The sequence below is a fragment of the Pipistrellus hanaki genome (genome assembly GCF_964339955.1).
Source record: "Pipistrellus hanaki genome assembly, chromosome: 2".
Lineage (NCBI taxonomy): Eukaryota > Metazoa > Chordata > Mammalia > Chiroptera > Vespertilionidae > Pipistrellus > Pipistrellus hanaki.
In genome coordinates, this window is record NC_140504.1 from 62,801,129 (window position 1) to 62,824,086 (window position 22,958).

Consider the following 22,958-nt stretch of genomic DNA (forward strand, 5'->3'; position numbering starts at 1 on the left):
CTACGATGACCCCTTTTCTGCTTAGTTCTCAGGATATTTTGCCCTTCTGCTTAGTTTTGGGCTTCACCAGGAACCATCTTGGGAGCAACCATGCCTTCCTTTGTTTGTCCCTAGAGCATGGGAAGCAACAATTGCAGTCAGCCAGCAAGCACGCACTGCATTCCTTAGCAATGCCAGCAGAAGGGGCTCCCAGGGTGTGTGCGCAGGCTGACAGGTGAGCAGTCCCCTTCCACTCACGGGGCTGCCTGCATCGTCTGTGAGTGCAGACATGCAGATCCTGCCTAGGCAGAATTATGTGCTCTTTCTCACTCCATGGAGGTAATATAAAATTTTCCATCTCTTCAGTTATAGTTATAGTTATAATTCTATAACTATAACCAGAATCACAGTCTGTCTGTGTCTATCTCCCCCTTGGTTTGCAAACCTCTAGGAAGCTAAGTCCACGTTCGATTCATATGTAAATCCCTGCTATAGGATCAACATGATATCCACCTCACAGTAAGCACGCACAGAAAATGTGTATTGGGTTTGAACTTGAACACCTAAATTCATGGCACCTTGAGTCACAAGTCTTGTATCAGGTTAGAAAGCATGTACAGTAAGTCCTCACTTAACATCGAGAGGTTCTTGTACTTGTGGTGAAATGATGAATAATATAATGAAACTGAATTTTACCATAGACTTTTTATAATTCTTGATATAAACAAGAGTTAAGTTCCTACAGTATCTCATTAATGTTAGAATGTAACAAAGTTGAACAAAATAAGTTATTTGAGAACCTGCTGTACTAATTAAGATAAATTCAGTTATACATAAAGTACATGAAAAATGGCTGAATATGTTTACCTCTCTTTACTAAAAAAAGAAAAGATAAATGTAAAACAAAAAAAATGCATTTGTATCCTGGTACCCACTGAACTAATGTTTGCTCATGTTAACTTCTCTGTATTCTGTTTCCAATGGCTGTGGCCTAATGGGCAACAATATTTTAAAGCTAAAAACAAAAGAAAGAAAAGCGGGGAGATGGTAAAAAATGAACTCATGGCTTATACCTCTCTGGAAGATTCATTCATCTGGTCATTTATATCTTTGATTTTTTGTTCAAGTTCCTCGAGGTTGTTCAGAATTGTTATCCGGGTCTCTTCCATTGCAGCCAGCTCCTGAATCCTTTGTTCCTCATTTATACCCTCTGGGGTCTGCAATTAATCAACACAGAAAAGAGATGTTCACTCTTGAATTTGAGAATTTCCCAATTCATAAACTACCCCCAACTGCCTCCATACCTGTCTGGATTCTAATAGCAGCCTTGTGAAGGTTTAGTAGGAACTCTGCATTTCCCCCACAGATACTTAGCAGTTGGATTCTTTGACTAGCTCACAGAACACAATTTAAAATTTTAATTTCATATATTCTTAAAATGAAATGACTAAGAGGTTATACAGATGAGGACAGTGTGGTCCACAGAGATTGTAGTTGCTTCTTTACAAGGCAGAGACCTAGAACGTAGGTAAGGCTCTTAGCTCTCCCTCAGGGATGGATCTCTTGGGCATGCTGCTGCCTTTCACTACAAACTCCACATCTCTCCCATCTCCAAGCGGGAACATCTACTAGGACAACTGTCTCTGGAATCTTTACCACACTACTGGTCCTACCACTAAGGTCATCTGCAAGTGAGCTTTCATGCTTATTTCTTTCTTTCCAACACAAGTGGAGAAAAGCAAGGACAATCGCATGAGGCCCAATCTCACCAAATGTCCCACAAAGTTAATTATCAGAACAAAACAGGCTTAATTACATCTATGATCCCCTCCCCCAGTGGTTTAAAATGAGACACCTAATATTAAGTTAAGTTGCTTTTTGTGTCAGCACACTGCTTACATCCTATAGGAACTTCTTCCTATGTAATGTTTAGGACCTATAGGAACTTCTTCCTATGTAAGTTAGGAAAATATCTGGAAAATAGCTGTCAGTGAAATGAAACAAGGCCCTGACCATCATTCATAAAATTATGTCATGAAAAATATGAGTTCCTAAGCAAGAAACAAGAAAGTCAAGAAAGAAATTAAGTGAGAGAAGGCATACTTACTCCCCTGAACAATTATGCCAAACTAGAGGCCTGGTGCATGAAATTCATAAGCCTGGCCAGAGATCAGGGTATATCAGGGCCCTCCGGCTGCGAGCCGGGGCCTTCTTTCATTCTGTGCCACCCCCTGGTGGTCAGCAAATATCATAGTGAGTGATCAAACTTCTGGTATCCTGGTTGAACTCCTGAGGGGACACTTTGAATTTTACGCTTTTATATATATAGATGCCCAGGGAAAAGGAATGTTGCTCATACACACAGCCAAAATATGACTTCTTGTTATTTTAAGAAAAAAATATAGTGAATTGCAAATGGCAAATTTCAAGAATTCAGGTTAATTATCTTGTGTATCACCAAGTAGAGACCAGACTTTCTGTATGTCAAGGAATGCTGGTATATTTAAGTTTCATTACTCTTTAAAAAAGTAATTTTTTTTCATCAGTAAGTCAATGATTCTACAATTTCACAATTAGAAATTAAAAGCAGCAGGTCAGATAAGTAAATTATTTAAGATTATTCACTAATCATTAAAAGGAATATTCAAATGGAAAGAAACTATTAAAATCTGTTGTACCTCATTAAGTTCATTTATTTAAAAATCCTGAAAATAATTATAAGAAAGAAAGGCACCATATTGTGTTCTTTTATTCATATTCTTTACTCTCTACCCCACTTGCTGCTCCTTAAGGAGACTACATGATGGAGAAGTGACAAGTATCTCGGGTTGACTAGAACAAGGATGCAGCTCTTCCAAGCTGTGGCATTTAGTTTCTAATTGCCACCTAAAATCTGTCTCTTATTGACTAAAAAACAACTGTGACCGTTTTTACCACAGACAATGAATCACATTGTCCTGGTACTTGGGTGCTTGTTGTGGGGCCTAAGGAATTCCTGTAACAGTGCATGGCATTCCGAAATCACTGACCAGTAATCCCAGCAGGAAAGCCTCAAGAAGGCCGGCATCCTGTTAGGTCAACATTTCATATTAGATTTCAACTTCCACATGGTTTAAAAATATCTCTCTCACTGGTGGAAGCAAAGCATTAAGAGAAAACAAAAACCGAACAATCTTCAAAACTATAAAAGCAGGCAATAGTGGCAATTATAAATATCTGCATAACTCAAAGTTTCGCAATAGGTATATTTAATAATAAACAACTGGAGAGGCTGTTTATAGCAATAAATACCATCGAGGAAATTACTGTGTGCTTTTTTAAACTGTTATTTATAAAAACCAAAATCTTTAAAAGGCGTTCTAAAACTCTGGTTTGTGATAGAATAGGGTGTGGATGTTGATCTCATTTACATCAAAATAAAGAAAACCAGTAGAGAGCCTGGGTGTGGTGGCCACTAAATATCTTTAGCTTTATAGGGAAAGAGAAAGCTTTAATTTTAATCTCTCTGGGATATTTTTATTGTAATGGATAAGACTCCACTGGGAGTGACATTATTTAATAAGCCCATTAACACACTTATGTGCATCCCCAAGTATGCCATCTCTTGGTATGCTCCTGGTCAGGTGACTTCTAACCAGGAGCAAGTATGCCAAGTAATAGACACAGAGAAAGGGGAGAGAGAATAGGAATTCTGCATCTGCCTTGTTTTGTAGATCTCTTCTTAGAAACGTCTTGCAACCAGATGAGGATGCAAGTGTGAGGGTTTTCCACTGTAGACAGAATGATTACTCAAAAGGAGAAGAGTGAAAAGTTCTCATTACAAAGAAAAAAACATTTTTGGTAATTATAGGAGGTGATGAATGCTAATAAAATTTATTGTGGGAATTGTTTTGCAATGTATGTTAGTCAAGCCATTATACTGTACACCAAGCATGTCAAACTCGTGGCTGACTAGTTTGACATGCTTGCTGTACACCTTAAACTTATATGACGTAGGTATCTCAATAAAAGGGCAAGAAAAAGGAGAAGAGTGAGGTACTCCTAACTTTCACCTCAGGTGGTGGCAAAGAGGTTGAAGCTCATTAAAATTAGCATATTTCCAAAGTTATCTGAATCTTTAAGTGTTTGGTAAAGCAAGTTCCAGAACAGTTAATCTCCAGTTTCCTAAATATCATTAAAATCTTTGCTTTATTAAATCGGCTTAGAGTATTTTTCACATTCCTCTCTTCGCTAATCCTTAGATTGATTAATAGCAAACACTGTACTTTTAAAATACTTCAGTGAGCAGATTACTCCAAGAGGAAGATCACCAAAAAACAAATGGCCAGGACTTTTTAAAAAGATTCTATCTCCTGTCTTGAGGTAACGTATGTCTGTCTTCAAAGAGAATAAACGAAAAATGCATTCCCGGGAACCTGACCCCTCTCACTGGCCCTGTCTAAGCTGCTGTGTGCAAACCACAGGAGCCCCTGGCGTTTCCTGCCTCCCAGGAGGCACGGTTTTTCCTTTTGCACAGGGATGCTGCTCCAAGCTCCAGAGCCCTCCCTCTCCACAAAAGCACATCTGAGCAATGGAAAACATCTGTCCTGAACTGCTCACTTACATAGCAACAGCTTTCTTGTCACAGTCCTCTTCAAGAGGAAACATGTCTCCAAAAGGATGGTCCTTAGGGAGAACTCACAGCTCAGCATCCAAACAAAATCTAGCAGAACTCCGTAAGAGAAGCCATGTGAAAGGACTTAGGATAAAAAGGTAGCAAAGGGTTTCTGGGAAACCACAGTGTGACAACAGGCCAAACTATCAAATGACGGATCGTTCACTGTGCCTGAAAGACAACTCTTGAGTTTCCTCCCAGATCCTAGCTTTTAACTGTTGCATCTATGTTGAGAATTAGAATGGTACATGTAGTCATTGGAAGGAAAAAGGGATTGGGCAATCCAGAGTCTTGATGGTTTTGATGCATACAATGGGAGAACTCAAGGCAGGTGACTTCTGACCAGGAGCATTCAACTTTTTTAACAAGAAAGATCTTGTTGCGGCCAAACAAACAAAAATAAAAACAAATGCATAAAGTCCCCTGAATAGTACTCAGTGTGATAAATTACCTCCAGAATTTAGTACCTTGATGACATATTTCTTTTAAAGAATCAGTAAGTGTCCTTCTCTTATAAGAACAACAATAACAATAAGAGCGAAAATAACTAACATATCTTTTTATATTTGATTCTTCTGCCAAGTATCTCAGAGTCTAACTTAATGGTCAGAGCCACTTAAATAAATAAATAAACTAGTACTATTTATTGTTAAATAAATAAATTCTTTTGATTATGGTACTTGCTTTCCCAGACTCTGCTTTTTCCTGTTTTTTACTATCTTGGTGTTCTAATTTTATTGTAATAAAATACTTATCTTCTAATATATTTTATTATAAAGTGCTCTTAAATCCTTTGTAGAGAACAGGTAGGAGAATCTTTAAACATTTTATAGAAAAAAAATTCTTAACCTGTGTGAAAAAATAGCACCAAAAATTTTCCTTGAACTCCATTTTAAAAATCCTCAAGATTGAAAGACATTTTAAAAATCAGCAAACAACCAGAAAACTAAATAATAACTATGATGACATATAAATCTTAAAATTTTATATGTCCAAAAAATTTCACACAAAAAATCAGAAGTCAAAATTATCATTCATGATAAAAGACTAATTTCATTACCAAAATAGTTATTACTCAGTAAAAACAAGGCATTTTCCAAAAATTGGGTGAGGAACATAAATAAATGTATTGAAATACAAATTAACAACTAAAACAGATGTTTTTATGCATATTAAAGACAAGCTAACTACACCTATTAGCTTAGCAAATTGAGAAATTTTGATAAGAAACAGCCTTTGCAAGTATATGGAGAACAAGGTGTTCTCATAAAATAAAGTGTTGAAAGTATAACTCTTCTGAGTACAATTTGGAAATATTGATTAAAATAAAAAATATACAAACTCATTGACCTAGCATTCCACTTTTAGTAAGCGATCTTACAGATAATACTTGCACAATTGTGCAAATATATATATATATATATCCTAGAATATTTGCTGCATGTAGATTTTACTAGTCAAAAACTGGAAACAACTGAAATAGTATTCCCAAACACAGAACACTAGTCAGCCATTGAAATGAATGAGGTTAAAAAAAAAGAAAAGAAAGAAAGAAATGAATGAGGTAAAGCTGTGTATACTAATATGCAAAGATGCTCAAGACATTTAGGTAGGGGAAAAATACAGAACATTGTATATATGTCTATGCCTATAATATATGGCCATGTATGCACAGAGATATTAGGAAAGCATGTAAAACACTTTGTGTTTATCTCTCAGGTGTACAACTTAGAAGGGATAGAATGGAGAGAAACATTTCTTTCTACTTTTCTGAACTGCTGTATTTTTTACAGTGCAAATTTACTGCTTTATAATAAACACCAATTTGCTACCCCTTGCAAATACCTCATAAATTGACACCTCACTGAACTCATTTAGAAAACAAGCATGATAAAGCCTCTAGTCTCTACGCTAATGCAGATGCCCAGGCGTGGGCCCTCAATCCCAGTCTCCGTGCTGTCCCCTTTACCTTTGGCAGGATGCTTAGGTAAGAGGACTCGTTGGAAGCTTTCAGAAAGGCAGAGGCGGGCGGTGGGGGGGTCCTGGAGAGGTCCCTGAGCAGCTCCTCGTTCATGGCGCTCCTGGGGGAAAGGAAGCCGGCGCTGCTCTGACTCAGGCTCCCGAAGACTGCCACGTCCGCGTCCTGGCCGGCGCCTTTCTGGTGGCACCTGTATCTGACATCGGGGTTCCCCAGGGCTTCTTCAAACACGGAGTCCTCGTCAGAGATCTGCAGTTTCTCCAGCTCCTTATTGATTTTCTGCACATCTGCCACCGTGGTGCCCAGGGACAAGCGACTGTCAGGCTTTGTGTACTCAGCGCAGAGGCTGAGGATGGTCTCCAGACGCTGTCTCTCCTGAAACGCAAGGGGAGGAGAAGGTCAGTGAGTCTCTGAGAAGGGAGACACCTCCAAATAGAAAGAATGAAGAGGCTGGGACCACTGGTGATTTTGTCCCACACATGAGCCCACAGTCCCCTGGCTGGGGATGATTTCCATCTTTAATGGACAGGTATAAGGATCCAGATGTCACCAAGGTTAACGATGGATGTCTGATATTCCTCTCCACCTACATTCTGGGCTGCCCCCTTTACCTGGACATACCAGTGCTGGTCTTAGCCCATAGAAGCAATCAGTAAGCCCTTTCTTGATTTAACAATTTTCCAAACACTTGAAATGGTTTGTAAATCTCTGTTTCAAAAAACCTTTACCCCCGCCCCCATTCTCTGTACTTATCTCCCTTCAACAATATCTAGCGCTTTCATCACTATAGATTTAGTATTTGTCCTTAAAATAAATTCTCTAATTTCCTATAGAAATTTCATTCTACTGTTAAGACATACAAAAAGAAGAATGCAAATTTTAGAATTTATTAATTTCACAGGCATATCTAGGTCTTCACTTTATTTCTTAAAATGATTCAAAAATTTCAGTTTCATCATCATGTGAAGGTATTTTCCACCAATTTCTCACACGAGTAATTGAAATGATAAAAAGATGGGAATGTTGCATGAAAATGAAGACTATTTGACATTGTGTCTAAGCAGAAAGACAACAGTGTAGTTCAGATTCTGAAATCATTAATCTTTGATTTATTTATCTGAAAAATAAGATGATTGTTTATTTGCTTGTTTTTTTTAAAAAATCAATATATAGGAGATTGATGTCTATAATGGTACCACTAATGGACACTCCTCTCATTCCCCATGCAAAACAAGTAGCTATATATGAATCTTGACTTTAAATAAATTTACTAAATATTTGTGAACAATAGGGTATAATTTACAAAATGCTTATCATAAGCCTAGACAGCACTGTTTGGGTTTGAGGAATCTCAACATCTTCACCTTAATTTTAATATCTAAGGGGAAAGAAAAACAATAAAATAACAAAAAACATCCGTTGTGCTGAAATCTACCACACTGAAAAGAGAATTCAAAAGCCTTCTAGAGAAAAGCCTTTTCAAACTGGTCATCAGTGACAAAATAGAAAATGTTTAAACAGCACTGGGCTGCTATTCTCAGTTTCTAATTACAGTAAATCTGTAAAGACACAATCCTGAAGGCAGTTTGCTTTTAATTAGTCAAAGGAGAGACAAGTAGAAAAGTCAAGTAGGTACAGAGCAACATAATTCCCTGGTTTCCATGAAATACATTCATTCAATGACAAGACAGAAGTCATCCGAGTTGTATCTGACTTTTACCTGGCTTCTCAACATGCCCTCAACCCCTGCCCCAAAATACAACAGCTTGATCAAAAGGACTATTAAACAGGTTGCTTTAAGCCCCCACCTCCCTGTCACTGTCTGAACTTCTGGACTCCAGCTGCAGCTCCGTCCTCATGGCCTCTTCCCACGGCAGGCACTCAGAGCCACACACCCGCATCCCGGGAGCGCTGCGCCCTGTCCATCCAGGAGCCCGGTCCTTATTTATCGCCACAGCTGCCACCAGCTGCCAAGCCCTACCCACCTCAGCTTTATGGGGAGGGTTGGGAGGGGGGTGGACTCAGCCGTCATTGCCTTATTTTAAACCTCTCCAACAATCCAGAATATGCAGAAAGAACCTGCAAGGGGATGTGTGAGGAAGGGGACAGGAATGAGATGTTGTTACATGTTACCCTTCTCAACAGCATCTGCATTAAGAGGCTAATCTCCAAAGAAAAGTATTTTTTCTACCCTTTAGGTAAATTCAGTTGAAGCATCTAAACTCAGTTTTTACTAATCTCTCTAGATGAGTGTTTCCCAAACTTGTGACATATGTGTACCCCTTCTATAATTTTCATAACGCTGAGTACCCCTCATACTCATGAGAACATAGAATTAGGCACAGCTAAGCACAGTGCAGTGCATATCCCCACCAAACTCCGGTGCAACGCGTACCCCCACCAAACTCTTCCCGTACCCCTGGGGGTACGTGTACCACACTTTGAGAAACACTGCTCTAGATCATTGAGCCTGGACATTACAGTTGGGATGTTTTGGAAATTGTTCATTTCCATTTACCGGGGCTCTCAGGACATGCGGCCTTCCAAAGCATAAAAGATACTTCTGCCTGGCTTATAACACAGAGCAAAATTCCTCCCACATCTCCTTCCCAAAATAGTTTCTTTTGCTGCCAGGGCTCTTGCTTAATTCCAGAGGGAATAAATGATCCCGACGCGAAGATGAATGCCGATTCAGAGAGTGAAACGCAGCATTCAAAGTCTTGTGCACAGGAAGTCTGGTCTGCTGGTATGTGCTTCTCTATTCTTATCATCCCATTCACAAGCCAATCTGTCCAGGCCCGAATCACACACACACACCCACACGCACACTCACCACTACTGCCCACTAGTCTGTAACAAATTCAGGCCATGCCATGGCACACTGGCCCCATAAAAGTGGCACCAAAGAAAAATAAACTGATGATAGAAAGTGAGTCAGAACAAAGTCTAAGCGAAGCATTTCAGAAAGCACTACAAGAAGCCTTTTAAGGAAAACCCTGAACAGAATTTCCCCTCAGACAATAATTCTCCCTCGAGTCCGCTTCACTCTGGGATTTTGTTCCTTCCCATTCATCACACCAATATTCTCCACTCTGCATGGCCTAAAACCAGGGTGATTGCTCCAGACCAGGGCACTCTGAGAACCAAGTAGGTCACTATTAATTATGCTGGAACATCAAGTGCGAACTGGGATTGGCAAACTCCCTGACGTTCGATTTCCCTTGGCATCTCACCTGGCCATATGCCGAGCTGGGAGTCTACTCTCTTTGAGATCTTTATGTTCTACCTCCTTTCCAAACCAGCAATTTACTGCACATTCTCCTGAAAAGCCACCAGCACAGAACCTAAATATCCACAGGGTCCATGCTGCTAGGGTTTAGAAAGCAGGTCACCTCAAAACAAATTATTTCAAATACATTTTAATTTTTTCTCCCTCTCTATTTTCCCTTTCCTCCATCCCCGTGTACCACATATATCAAATCAAAGCAAGCTTTGAAGGAGACATAAGATCTTACAAAATATACCTGAAGAAAATGGTGTGCCATACTTTCCTTCAGGTTTAAAAAAGTAAACAAACAGTTGTGGGTGAGTTTTCTTTCCTCTTGAGGGGAATGTGTCTGGCGTTGCCCATCACAGTTCCCAGCCCTCAGTTCCCAGTCCTCCTCCATCTCCTCAAACCATCCAGTTTCCTTGGAATCAACTACAGCTAGTCTAGGCCAGTGGTCGGCAAACCTCTGCTCGCGAGCCACACGTGGCTCTTTGGCCCCTTGAGTGTGGCTCTTCCACAAAATACCACGGCCTGGGTGAGTCCATTTTGAAGAAGTGGCATTAGAGGAAGCTTAAGTTTAAAAAATTTGGCTCTCAAAAGAAATTTCAGTCATTGTACTGTTGATATTTGGCTCTGTTGACTAATGAGTTTGCCGACCACTGGTCTAGGCCATAGGACTCTCAATATAATGCAGAAATAAATTAAGCAGAAAACTGATTGCTGATACTTAAGCACAGGTAAAATATTTTTCAAATCCTTCTGTTATAATTAAATATATTGAGTTATTACCTGAAACATAAGGTCAATCTTTAACAGTTAGATATAATTTAGTTGAAAGGAGATTGTTTTTTTCTTAAGAGGACCTTTATAACTGATAGGTATGACTTTATTTCTCTCTCCTGTTAACCCTAGAGATTCAGTATCTCCCTAATCTTCAATTCAACAAACATTTTAAGTTACTCAATGCCCAGTAATATGTGGTGATGAAAAAAGACAACATTTCTAGCCTAAAAACTTTAACAGAAGGCACAAATGGGTAATCGATTAAAGAAAACAGTGGTAACAGAGATTTACAGAAAATTTATGAATTCACATATAGCGCAGAAAAATGTAAAAATTACAGAAAGACAAATTTGAGTTGAGTTCTAAAGAATAAATGAGTCTGTGTGACCTACTGAACACTAGGACGGGCAGGACATTTCTGTAAAGGAACCATACCATCAAAGGCATAGGGTGGAATATCCCAATATACTCAGCCATCAGCAACCACTCTGTAGCAAGGGAGATGGGACTCTTCATAGGAAGAGGGATGAAGTACCTACATAGAAATAGGCCAACTTTCTTCCTCTTAATATCAGGACTCAAGAAATCCCAATAGCCCTAAACAAACTTTTGAAATAAATTCATAGACCCTGGTCAGAAAGAGGAATGAGAAGAGCTGGGCTGACAGCATTATTTTCAGGACTCCACGAGCAAATTCTCATGTCTTCATTGGGCAGGGCAGGGGTTGAATGGAGACAATCAGGGGGGAAAACAGTAGCAGTAAATCTACTTGTTTTTAGAGATGAATCCCTTGGGATAGTAACTGAGGCTCCTAAGATCAGTTCTATTTCTGGACACAGTAAAATGGCTCTTCTCTTCCCTACCCCAAATTAGATGTGACTATGAAACTTGCATGGGCCAATGAAATGTGAGAAGTGATGTGTGTCACCTCTGCCTGGACAGCCAGGCTATGACTCACTGCACACCTTGCTTGCCATGGCAGAGTGACAGAGGGTGCTGGCTCCAGCCGCCTGATCCCTGAGAGAGGAAATGTGGAGCAGAGGCTTCATTCACTCTGTGCTGAACACTCAGTGCATCGTCGCACAGCAAGGTGGGTCGGGGCAATGCACCCGGAATCCATAGGGAGAGGTGAGTGGAAGTTTCACATTTGAAACCTCCTGACTCTGCCTTATTTTTTTTTTTCTTTTCGCTAATCGTTATCTGTAGCCTTTCCCTGTAATAAATGATAACTGTGACTAGAACAGCTTTCAGTGGGTTCTGTAAGTCTTTCTAGAAAATTATTAAACACTAGAGGCACAGTGCATGAAATTTGGGCACTGGCGGGGGGGGGGGGGAGGGGGGGATCACTCAACCCACTCTGACCCCTCTCTCAGTCATCCATGGGAAAATATCCTCATGTGAGAATAAAAAATAAAGAAAAAAAGAAATGTCATATCCAATGGAAGACACATCTTGAAAATGCCTAAAGAAAATTGTAATTTTCGTGGTGAAGGAACTGGATTCTGTGTGGATGAAAACACTTTGGGGCTGCAGTGGCCAGTAGTGGCAGCAACAGTGCGGTGATGGAGGCGGCACTTTCCCTTGACCAGCCAGATTGCCTCCTGCAGAGGGAGGCCTACTGAAGACCATGAAACATGGAGAAAGACAGCAGATCAGCTAGGAACTAGTACCCGAGGAAAAACACAGAAATGAGTCCCCCCTGGGATTTCCTTGGCCACATACCTCCCAGACTGTGAGCTAAAGAGGCAACAACATGCAACACCTTCGCACAATCTGCAGGGAATTCTGCAGAGTGAATAAAGCTGAAATCAAAATGTTACACAGCATAAGCTAGTATTTATGTTCTGTTCTTGAAATGAAGAACAGATGAGCCAGAGGTCGAGAAGGATGGAGGGTAGGAGCAAAGTGGGCGTGGCTATTAAAGGGCAAGGGGACAAACGCCTGTGGTGTTAGAACTGCTCTGTATCTTGACTGTATCAAGTTCAATATCCTGGTTGTGATATTGTACCATAGTCTGCAGGATGTTACCACTGGAGGAAACTGGGTATAAGGTACACAGATTTCCAAATTATTTATTGTAATTGAAGCTGAATCTACAATTTCCTAAAAAGATTAACTTTGGGGGTGAGGGGGGGGGTGGGGCAGGAAACGTTCTTTCTAGTAAGTCTTAACCTGCACTTGGAGATGGCTGAATCAAAATTCTCCTGTTGAAAAAGTGGTGAATACAAAAATATCCTTCTTAGCAAATATTCCCATGAACTTTTCTAGAATTGAGGAAGAAAATTTTTCATTGTAATAATTAGTTAGCAGCCATAAACTTATTTGATGAGACATTTTTAAATAAATGGCTTTTAATTTAGAGACACTAAGTAATTTGAAAAACAAAATACAGGGATCACTTTTCCTAGAAAATATCAATAGTACTCCCTCATCACCCCATTCCTATGTACTTGTTGATTTAGATATACTATATTTTGAATTTTCATCTAGTTTGTACATTTTTCTATAAAATTTGAGCTTTATTTCTCATTTCTAAACAAGTCCTTGCGTACATTGGTTTACCGGGTTATAAAAAGGAGACTTTTTCCACAATCATGGCATATAGGGCCTCCTTTTTGCCTAAATTACCTTTTATATTTCAGCATTTAACCTGAGAGTGCTAAACTATGTTAAGTACTATTCACAGTACAGGTCCCTCAGTTCTGAGCAGGGATTTTTAAATGTGTGGCACCATCAAGAGGCAACAGCTTGCACTGCCACTGTAGTAAGAACCTGGATAGGGTTTGCTTTCCAATACAGAAGAACCTGCTTTTAACAGTAACTGTCACAGACTACTGTACCACAGAATCACACTAAGATTTTAGCCTCTGTTTCACTAATGTGAAGTCACTAAATTGTCGCTAAACACCACTTTTTCCTTTCTTATCCCCCTCCCAGCCCTCCAAGTGAAAAAAAAGTGTTAATTTTTTATTCTAGGTTAACTGGGGACAGTTGACAATCCTAATTTGCTAATGATTATTTCAATACTTACTGAATATCTACATATATGCCAACAATTTCCTATTTAAAAGATAAAGTCATTATTCTCTAGTGACTTAAGGTGATCTGACCAGAGATAGAGGTCTTTTTTATAGTACCCACAGTTATATATTTACTTGTATTTTATTAGAAAGTCGGCTTAGAGATTGGATGATTTAGTTATGCAGTCAATAGCATCACCAACTTAATCCTGTGCTGTGCAATACATCCTAACTAATTTCACTCCCCCCCCCCCACTCCATTTTTCTTCACATAAGAAAATTTTAGATTATGTGGTTCACATTGGTGGCTCCCATTGCTATATTTCTGAGCTAGATTCTATAAACCATCCAAACAAGGCATAAAAGTGAAAGAAGGCAAGTGATCCCAAAGAACTGGCTGGCTGCTTTAAACATCAGAGCTACGTAAAGCAAACTCCACAGAAACAAGGCAGGCGCTGCTAAATGTGGAGATGAAATCATGTAATGTAATCATGGACACTCTGACTCAGAATACAGGAAGAGATTCATAATACCTTAATATCCCTTTAATAAGTTTGAGCCACCAAGTTTATTTGGTTAGGAAAACCAGCCTCTCGTCCCATGTGCAGTTTAACTGGCTCACTTCCCACTAGTGCAAACATTTTTTTAAAAATTAAAACTACAGTCAGGATGTAGCAGGAGGAAGGGCCACATCAGGAAGCAGATGCCTTTCAAGTCAGAAGAGAGGACAAAAGAGTTTTCAATACCTAAGCTTGCCTTCAGATCCCAAACACATTCTACTTCAAAAAAAAAAAAAGGAAAAGAAAAAAGAAAAAAAGATGAATACTATGGCTGTGTCATTGTCTTAACATTGTCCATTCTGAAACCAACCAAGAAATGCTGTCAAGTTTGCAATACAGAAAGATCTGAATGCCCCAACATTTCTTTTGGGGTCAGGAGCCACTGAAGTGGATGCAGCAAGAAGCAGGTAGAAAAGCAACACACAGCTACAGGTAGAGAAACTTGCACATGTTTTCCTCTCTGGTCTTTAAAAATAGTACCTGTGTCTTACCACCTTAAGATTAAACAACATATACATTTATGTTATAAAACTCCATATCTCCTTAAATATGCTCAATGACACTTTTACTTAATTTTGGAAACATTAGAGACCTATGGTCTACTCAACAGTACACAGCCTTGGTTTTTGTATGATCCCGGAGAGCACCAATTCTTATAAAGACTTTTATATAAACTTTTCAAAACAAAGAAAGATAACTCATTTTCACATTTTCATTTTTAATTGAAAACGGGAAAGGAGTTTCTCCATTCCTGGAAATCAAATGTATGTGCTTGTGCTAATTTAGTTGCGTCTTTTGTATAGAGCTTCACTATTACCTGGATCTCAGTGCACAAACTTAAGGTTGAAATGTCTGGAAACTAAAGTTACAGCCTGCAGCACAGAATAAGGAAGTCACAATAAGTGTCATGAATGAGTCAAAAACATTCATTCACTCTTCTCTAAATCCTGTATGCAATGCTGCCCTCGTCTTCTGGCCTGGGGTTGGATGTACAGTGATGAGTAAGACAGACATAGTCCCTACCTCGGGCAACTTAAAAGGTTTTAGTCATACACCGATTTCAGAGGAGCTATGCAAAACACCTTCCGAACAATGGAGAATTGTCTCAGACATTTCACCTGTTCAAATAATAACCACCATGGAGATATTAACGTGCACTTGAAAGAAAGCCGACCTTTATCTTCAAAACGGTAGAGCATATAAAACGTTGAAAACCGTATTCCATGAGGAGAGCCAGAATCAGATTGCAAAATGTTTGAGAAATAAATAACAAGTCTGGTCTTACATAGTTCTGAGCAGCGACAATACTGTGTATCAGGGCACCGCAGAGGACTGCCGTCAACCAGACGGAAAATATTGGGTTGCTCTACAAAGCAGTTTGTGGGAGTACATCGGTTCTCCACGATAGCACACAGATGCTTTTGGTAATGGAAGCAAATGAATACTCTTAGCAGCAGCAGGGTTTTCTTTCAGATTATTTTCCTTTTTTTTTTTCTTTTTAAAAGTACTTCACTGCTCCAGACCATAACAAATACAAGATAGCCATCACTATCTCTGAATTATGGGGAGGGTATCAAATGAGATGAATAAAAGAATATCCTGTCTACTTTATGATTTCTCTATCCTCTGGAACATCTGTTTGTCAAAGGATCAGCATCCCAGCCCACTGGAGATCCTTTATGCATTACTCCTAATTGGAAAATAATGCCCAAGTAGGAAGTTTAAATGACCACTGACCAGTCCTAAAGGACATCATGATGTGTGATAGCTGACATGCACACACTTCATGCACACTGGACCCAATCAAGGCCTCACTTATATCTAGTAACGCTTCATTTGGAATACTTTAAAATAAGACTTGATATCTGATTTCTCAAATCATAAAAAAAGAAAAAGTTGGCATAATAAAAGCAAGGTTTGGCAGCTGAGAGCAAGAAAGAAGAAAAATTACAAAAAGCCAAACATCTCAAATAGCACAGCAGTTGGAAGCTGCGTGCTACAGACTCCAAGAAATTTATTATGCCCCATTAACAGGTCCTCAGAGGTTCATAATTAGGGTTCAATCTTTAAGACTCAATTAAAAGTAAAGAAAAAACACACAGATGAAACACTGCTATAATCAAAGCTAAGTAAAAAAAAAAAAAAAAAAGGCTGAAATTAGATTCGTGAGCTGGCTCTCTGCTGCTTGGTTTCCCCGTTAATGAGTTCAATAAATCTTTGGCATCTATTCATTCTGCATTTGTGTAAGGGTTGTGTTTATTTTTTGAAAACTATGCTTTGACAATTTGGAAGTCCCAGTGAAAAGTCCAAGTGGACTGCATTGCTCAGGAAGTATATACCTCATGGGCTGGGCGCCCAGGCCCGGCTTGCCTTCGGCTCCTGGAGCAAATCCCAAAAGGCAGCGGATCCTGACCTTCACTGCCTCGATATTCTCTGAAGGCTTTGTTTTCCTACCCTGTGCTTTTGTTTTTGTCTCTGGTTCTCAGCCAAGTTTGACTGGGGTTTTGGTTCGCAAACCACCTGTAGTTACTGTCCCCATTGGTGGCAGCAATGACTGGGAATCTGGTTTTGTGGTCTGGCCACTTGGTGATCTGTCCGGTAGAACTGGAATCTAGTCCTGCTCAGGTGAAAGATGACTGGACATTTGTTTATTGTTGGCTTTAACTTGTTTGCTGCTTTTCTATCTGTGAGTTCAAATCAGGACAATATTTTGTGCCCAGTGGAAAAGCCATTAGTCTTGCCCCAGTGTTTACTTTTGATCTGTAGCAGAGGCCATTGAACTTATGCTCTAAGTTCTTTATTTGTCTGTGTTCTGTATCTGAGCGGGGCAGGAGGGGGCGGAGGGGGACGACTCACTTGTGTGGGCGAAATATTTTCCTACCTCCTGAGGACAATGATAAATTAAATAAATATAAAGACCTCTGTTTCTGATTAGTTTACAGAGAGTAATAATTGCATTTAAATAAATCTTAGATTTTTCAAATTCTAGAAAATAAAATTCAGAGAATTTTGATGTGTTTCTTTTTGAGAAAAAGACATTTCTCATCAAAACTACTGACTTCATAAATATGTTTTCCCCATTATACTCAATGCACAGGTTACATTTGTACTGTCCTATAAGGCATTAACATGTTTGGTATATAAATCAGAAATCCTATTCCAGCATACTTCCTTTCAGTAACTAAAAGGAATACTTTTGTAAACCAGCTTTACAAAAGCTGTTGCTTCCCTCATTAAAGAAATACAGAATTCATCATTAATTAATTAACATAATCTGTGACAGCTACTGGTCTAAAAGAACAAAGAATAAAAAATACAGTAGTTTGTCCTCATTCAGTATGGAATTCTCAAGGAATGTTTACTCCTTTCTCATTATTTTCAGTATTTTTCCAAATAAGCATAAACCCAATTTAAATAGAAAAGAACAAGTCAAAAAAATTTGAGTATATATAGTCACTATATATACTAAGAGACATGGCTGAAGGGAGTGTGAAGTATGTGTGTGGGTGAACAGTCAGAAAAAAAGGTTAAGCACCATTTAGACAACCTTTCAATTTTCCAGACAACTTACTATACAGAATCTTGCCTAAATCCTGATGCGTTCCAGTTTCACTGATTATTTCTATGATACCATATATACACAAATTCGATGATATGCGTAATAAAACTTGATGTTTTTTGCCAGTCCTAAAGATTAAAATTTTGTAAGACATAAGAAACTCAGTAAAATTCACAACTACCTTTGGTAGTGTCTCATCACTTCATGCCTGTGAGAACTCTGCAGAGCAACTTAACATATAATATTAGGAACATGTGGGCCTTCCAAAGACCCACAGAGGACTAATACCAGTGACCGAGGAAGAGGAGAGAGAGAGAGAGAGGGAAAGAGAGATAGTGGGAGAAATTCTAAGAAGGGACAGCAGTGACGTGTGCACATAGACATTCTACGTGTCTACACAAATCCTTGGAGTTTTTCCTCCAAGAAGCTGTTCAATGAAACAATGAGGTCAGGTCAGGTTATTACCAATCGCTCCATCTCCTGCTCCCGGAGCCTCTCCTCCCTCTGCCGCCGGTGGTAATCCATCAGGTCGTCTCGCCCAGAGATGGAACTGATGCTGCTTTTCCGCTCCCGAAGGACGGGCTGGGGCGTTCCTGAGGCCTGCCTGAGGCTCTCCAAATCCGCATCGTCCAGCTCCACTGACCCGCAGGAGAAGTTCCTCCTGCCCAGGAACGCCCTGTCTGGCTCTCCGGGAGCAAACGAATGGCTGGAGCTGGCCCCCGAGTAGGAAGCCCTCTCGAGGTCATCAGAGGCACAGGAGGAGGTGGAGGCCAGGAGCATCTTCCGGGCCAGGCGAGGGCTGCCGGGGACACTGAGGGTGGAACTTACGTAAGGACTGCCCTCGGACACAGAGGACTTATAGGGCAAAGCGCCTGAGCTCAAGGAAGAAAAATTCAGGTAATTGTCGTGGTCTGTGATGCTGTGAGGTAGATCCTTGTCCCCCGGCTGCCTGGCCCGTTTGGAGTTGCCCAGAGAGTTCCTCGGAGGCAACGACAGCGGCTTCAGCTGGTTCTCCGTGGCCCTGTGCAGCCTGGGCAGCGACCGGCTGTAGGCACCCATGTGGCTCAGGCTGCTGCTGCTGCCCGAATACTTCCTAGTTCTCACACCGGTGTTTTCCGACGCCGCCGGCTCCCTGTGTCTGGCCAGCTTGGGCTGCAGGGTCAGGCTGTCTTGGATGCTCATCTTTCTGGCTTGTTTTGGGCTCGAGGGCATGCTGGCTGCCCCCGATCTGCTGATGGGAGAGGGGCCCGAGTCGTTCCCATTCCACATGGCCAGGAGGGAGCCGGACGCCTTGCGGCTCTCCAGCCCTCCCAGAAAGTAGACATTGTCGTGGGATTTGTTTCGGGAGCTGTGCTTGGAATAGGGAGGCTTCTCCGAGAGCCTCAAGGACCTCTCGCTGTCCCGGCCTGTGTAGTGATCAAAGTCCGATCTCCCACGGGGATAGCCACTGACGGAGGGCGAAGCGCTGCGAGAAGGCGTGGGGGGTTTGGTGGAGATGCTTTTGTCAGCTCCATCGCAAGAGAATGACTTGCTCCCCTGGATTTTGGCCAAGGAGGGGCTGCTTCTGACGCTGGTTCCCAGAGGGGAAGGGCTTCTCTTCACAGGCACAGGCTGAGAGAGGGTCAGGTAGGAGCCGGAATAGTCTCCGTTGGCCTTAAATCTCAGGCTGGAGGAATACTTCTTCGGGCTCAAGCTCTCCATCATGGTCTGGGGATCGTGCTCAAGGGAGTGTGCTACCAGGCGTGCCTCTACGCTACCATTCTGGAAGTCCGGCTGTTGTTGCCCGTGGCTAGGCTCTGCCATAATGTTGCTGGAATCTGTAAAGGAAAAAAAAAATAGAGAATAAGTTTTACTTCAAGAGAGTTTAAAAAAGACCAAGTACTTACCAGCCCACCTCTAAACAAATAGCCTTGCGGCCTGACCTAATGTCATTAACACACACTCCTTGTTTTAGTAACAGACCTGACAAACGTGTGCTGCAAAATGAAGGAGGATGAGGACCCCTGATCTGGGATTTTTTTGTTCAAAAGAAAAAAAATTAATTCAAAAGGATATCAGTGATATTTGAGAGGAACAAATCCTTAAGTGCAGGTGAAGGATTAGGCTGGTACATAAAAAATAATAAAAAAGCCCATTTCCCTTCAGGGTTCTGGTCCCGGGCAGACCACCTGCTTCCTGAGCACCTAGCAAACACCCAAAGGGATGACGCAATGGGCCTTCCTTATATATCTCTGCTAGAATCCTTAACTGCTCAGAAAGCTCATAAGTTCCTGAGAAAACAAAATTCACATTTTAGCTGAGAAAGAACATTTTATGTTAGATGCTGACAAAAAACAAACAAACAAACCCATAAGGTTAGAAGATGGTTCTTTAAGAGGGGTTTCAACTACCTTCTCAACAAAGAGACTTAACACAGCTCCTGCATCCACCAGGAAAACGTAAGTAATGGAAGAGTGTTTCCCAAATTACCAGGAAAAGAGTGAACAGAATACTTAAAAACCTGAAACTGACTTATCTCTCAAGCTCCTGGCTACCCCAAATGCACCATGGGAAACATTCATCTCAAACTCCCTCCTCTCTCAGAAACACCTTTCTCCCTCTTTTGCACCTTTTTGAACCCACCCATTCCTCAAGACTCCGGTTAGGATTCTATCTTTCATGCTTACGATTTTTTTTTTTTAAGATATGCAACATATGGACACAATATTAACTTAAGAAACTAAAGTTTCAGTCTATAAAACTATATTTTAATTAAAAATTATCACTGCAGCCCTAGTCTTTTTGGCTCAGGGATAGAGCGTCAACCTGTAGACTGGAGGGTTTCGGGTTTGATTCTGGTCAAGGGCAGAGATACCTCGGTTACAGGCTCTATCCCTGGACCCAGTTGGGGTGCATGCAGGAGGCAACCAATCGAAGTGTCTCTCTCACATAGTTATTTCTCTCTGTCTCTCCCCATCCCTTCTACTTTCTCTAAAAAACCATGGAAAAATATCCTCCAGTGAGAATTAACAATAAAAACCAATAAAGGTTAAATCCTTGATAAATGCTGTTTTAAAAATAAATCAATACATACATAAATAAAAATTTAAAACATTTCAAAAATAAAAATTATCACTGCAAAGGAGAAGGTTTATACATCTAACTGATAAAAAAAAAAATTATCTTCAGATCATCATCACTGTGGACACACAGACATTCTCATTGAACTCATGCACTGCTAACATAAGATGGGCCTCCAACACTTCAGGCATCTCAACCCTAGTTATTATATCTCTGGTCTCTGTTGCGAATGGTTAGAAATCAGTTTCATAATGTGCTTGTTTCTGTCACGAGGCTACAAGATTCAGGAAGAGGGATAAGTCTCGTATTTCTATCTTATCTGCATCCTTTCCTGACTCCTGTTATTCCATGGGTGAGACACTCGGTGAACCTAAGTTTTTATTTTCGTCACAGCCTTCCCCACTCCCTCCCAGCCACAGATTGAGGGAACTTCATCTTGCCTGCTCAGCTTCACAGACTTCCCAGGCAAGTTCAGGCAGCCTAATAAGGAATTGCTTTTATCCACAGAGTGGGGCCAACAAACAGTCTGGCTGCTTAAATCCTAGTGCTGGGCTTAGTGTCCATCTGCCCATAAAGCTGTAGCTTCCCCCAACAAGCTCTGCCTTGGGTTCCTTATCTTCCAACCAAAAGCCCTGCCCTGATGTATAAACCCATGATTATCTTTTAAAGTATCCTCACAAAAATAAACAAAATTGGAATTCTTCTTCAGAATTGCCACCCAGCTGGAACCTGGGCCTGCCTCTGGCTCTTGCCGGGTCTTCTCAGGAACAGTGCCATCTCTGCACCCAAGACAAATGTCCTTATGTCCCTCTCAGCCACTTTCTACCATCATCCTGACCTTGAAAGCAACAGCAGCCTGTTCTGAGACATATCTCACTATGCCTCCTTGGAGAACTGAAACCAAGATGACCTCTAGGTTTGGACCCTTCTGTTCCCATCTCTGGTTGGTTTGCCATATTGGAAATTCCAGCAAACCTTGGCCAACTCCCTCAAGTTAAATATTTTATAATTGAGGACATAAGAAAATAGGTGGATACTGAGGATATTTTTGGGGTGTGCAGGGTGACTTTCTCCATTATTTCCTGAGTCCTCTATCACTTATCTATCATCTCCTTCCTCATTTTATCCATCACTAAGTCCTACCAACATTGCTCCTCAAACATATTCTCATCTGATCATTTCTCACCATTCCCACTGCTCCCTATGGCAAGCCAATATCTTCTACTAGAGGCCCCGTACATGAATTCGTGCACAGGTGGGGTCCAACCGTCCCACTCTGATCAGGGCAGATTGGGGCGGGCCAGCCAGGGGGAGGGGCCCTGGGCTGTTGGTAGGCTGGCTGTACCCCCTGGTTGAACTCTGGTCAAACTCCGGGTCAAGGGGACCCTTTTTGCCTATTACCCTTTTATTATATAGGATTACCTTGTCTATATGCCTTTTCTCCTGCAAAAAGAATAACCATAGACGGAATCACAACAAAAAATTAGCAGTGGTTTTATCTGGATGGTGATTTTTAATTCATCTTTCTCATAGTAGTTTTTCTTTTTCACATTTTAAATAATGCATTTGGATTACTTTACAAAGTAGGAAAAACCCCCACTTAGTATAAAATACTAGAATACAAACTATAGTTAGATTTCATTTTTAAGTTAATTAGACACATTTTTCCTAAGCTCCTGACCGATTTTTGAGCCAGATATTAGCTCTTCCAAAAAAAGTTTATTTTAAAGAATTTTTTTATTAGACTAACTTAATACACAAATATTTGAAGACTTCTACACGATTCATCTTTTCCCGAACTCTTCTAAATGACTCAGGCAAAAACGTTAATTATGAAAATGCACCCATTTCATATTTTATGCATCTGAAAAACTACAAAATGAAATATAATACCTTCCCTAATACGAAAAAGTGAACAAAGTATTATTTTTAAAAGTCTCCAGATGTTTGTCGAACATAGCTTAGACAATAATATTATCTTCATTTTAAAATAATGTAGTTAGTAGGATATTTCATGATTTCAAGTGCTTCAGCTTACTGTATAGAAAAAAAAAAATCTCAACAGGTATTTGTAAGTAGTTCATTAAGTAGGTATTA

The 22,958-nt window shown here is 40.4% G+C and overlaps 1 protein-coding gene across 23 annotated transcripts in view; it reads right to left on the minus strand.

The window, feature by feature from the left end:
• PHLDB2 (pleckstrin homology like domain family B member 2) overlaps positions 1 to 22,958 on the minus strand; it is a 218,295-nt gene that overhangs the window by 55,967 nt on the left and 139,370 nt on the right. For all 23 annotated transcript variants that reach the window (XM_084873986.1, XM_084873998.1, XM_084873995.1 and 20 more), the window contains 3 exons: positions 18,267 to 19,618; positions 6,603 to 6,986; positions 1,053 to 1,196 (listed from right to left, as the gene is read on the minus strand). In XM_084873986.1, coding sequence (XP_084730112.1) covers positions 1,053 to 1,196; positions 6,603 to 6,986; positions 18,267 to 19,618 — 1,880 coding nt within the window. The remainder of the gene's footprint in view (positions 1 to 1,052; positions 1,197 to 6,602; positions 6,987 to 18,266; positions 19,619 to 22,958) is intronic.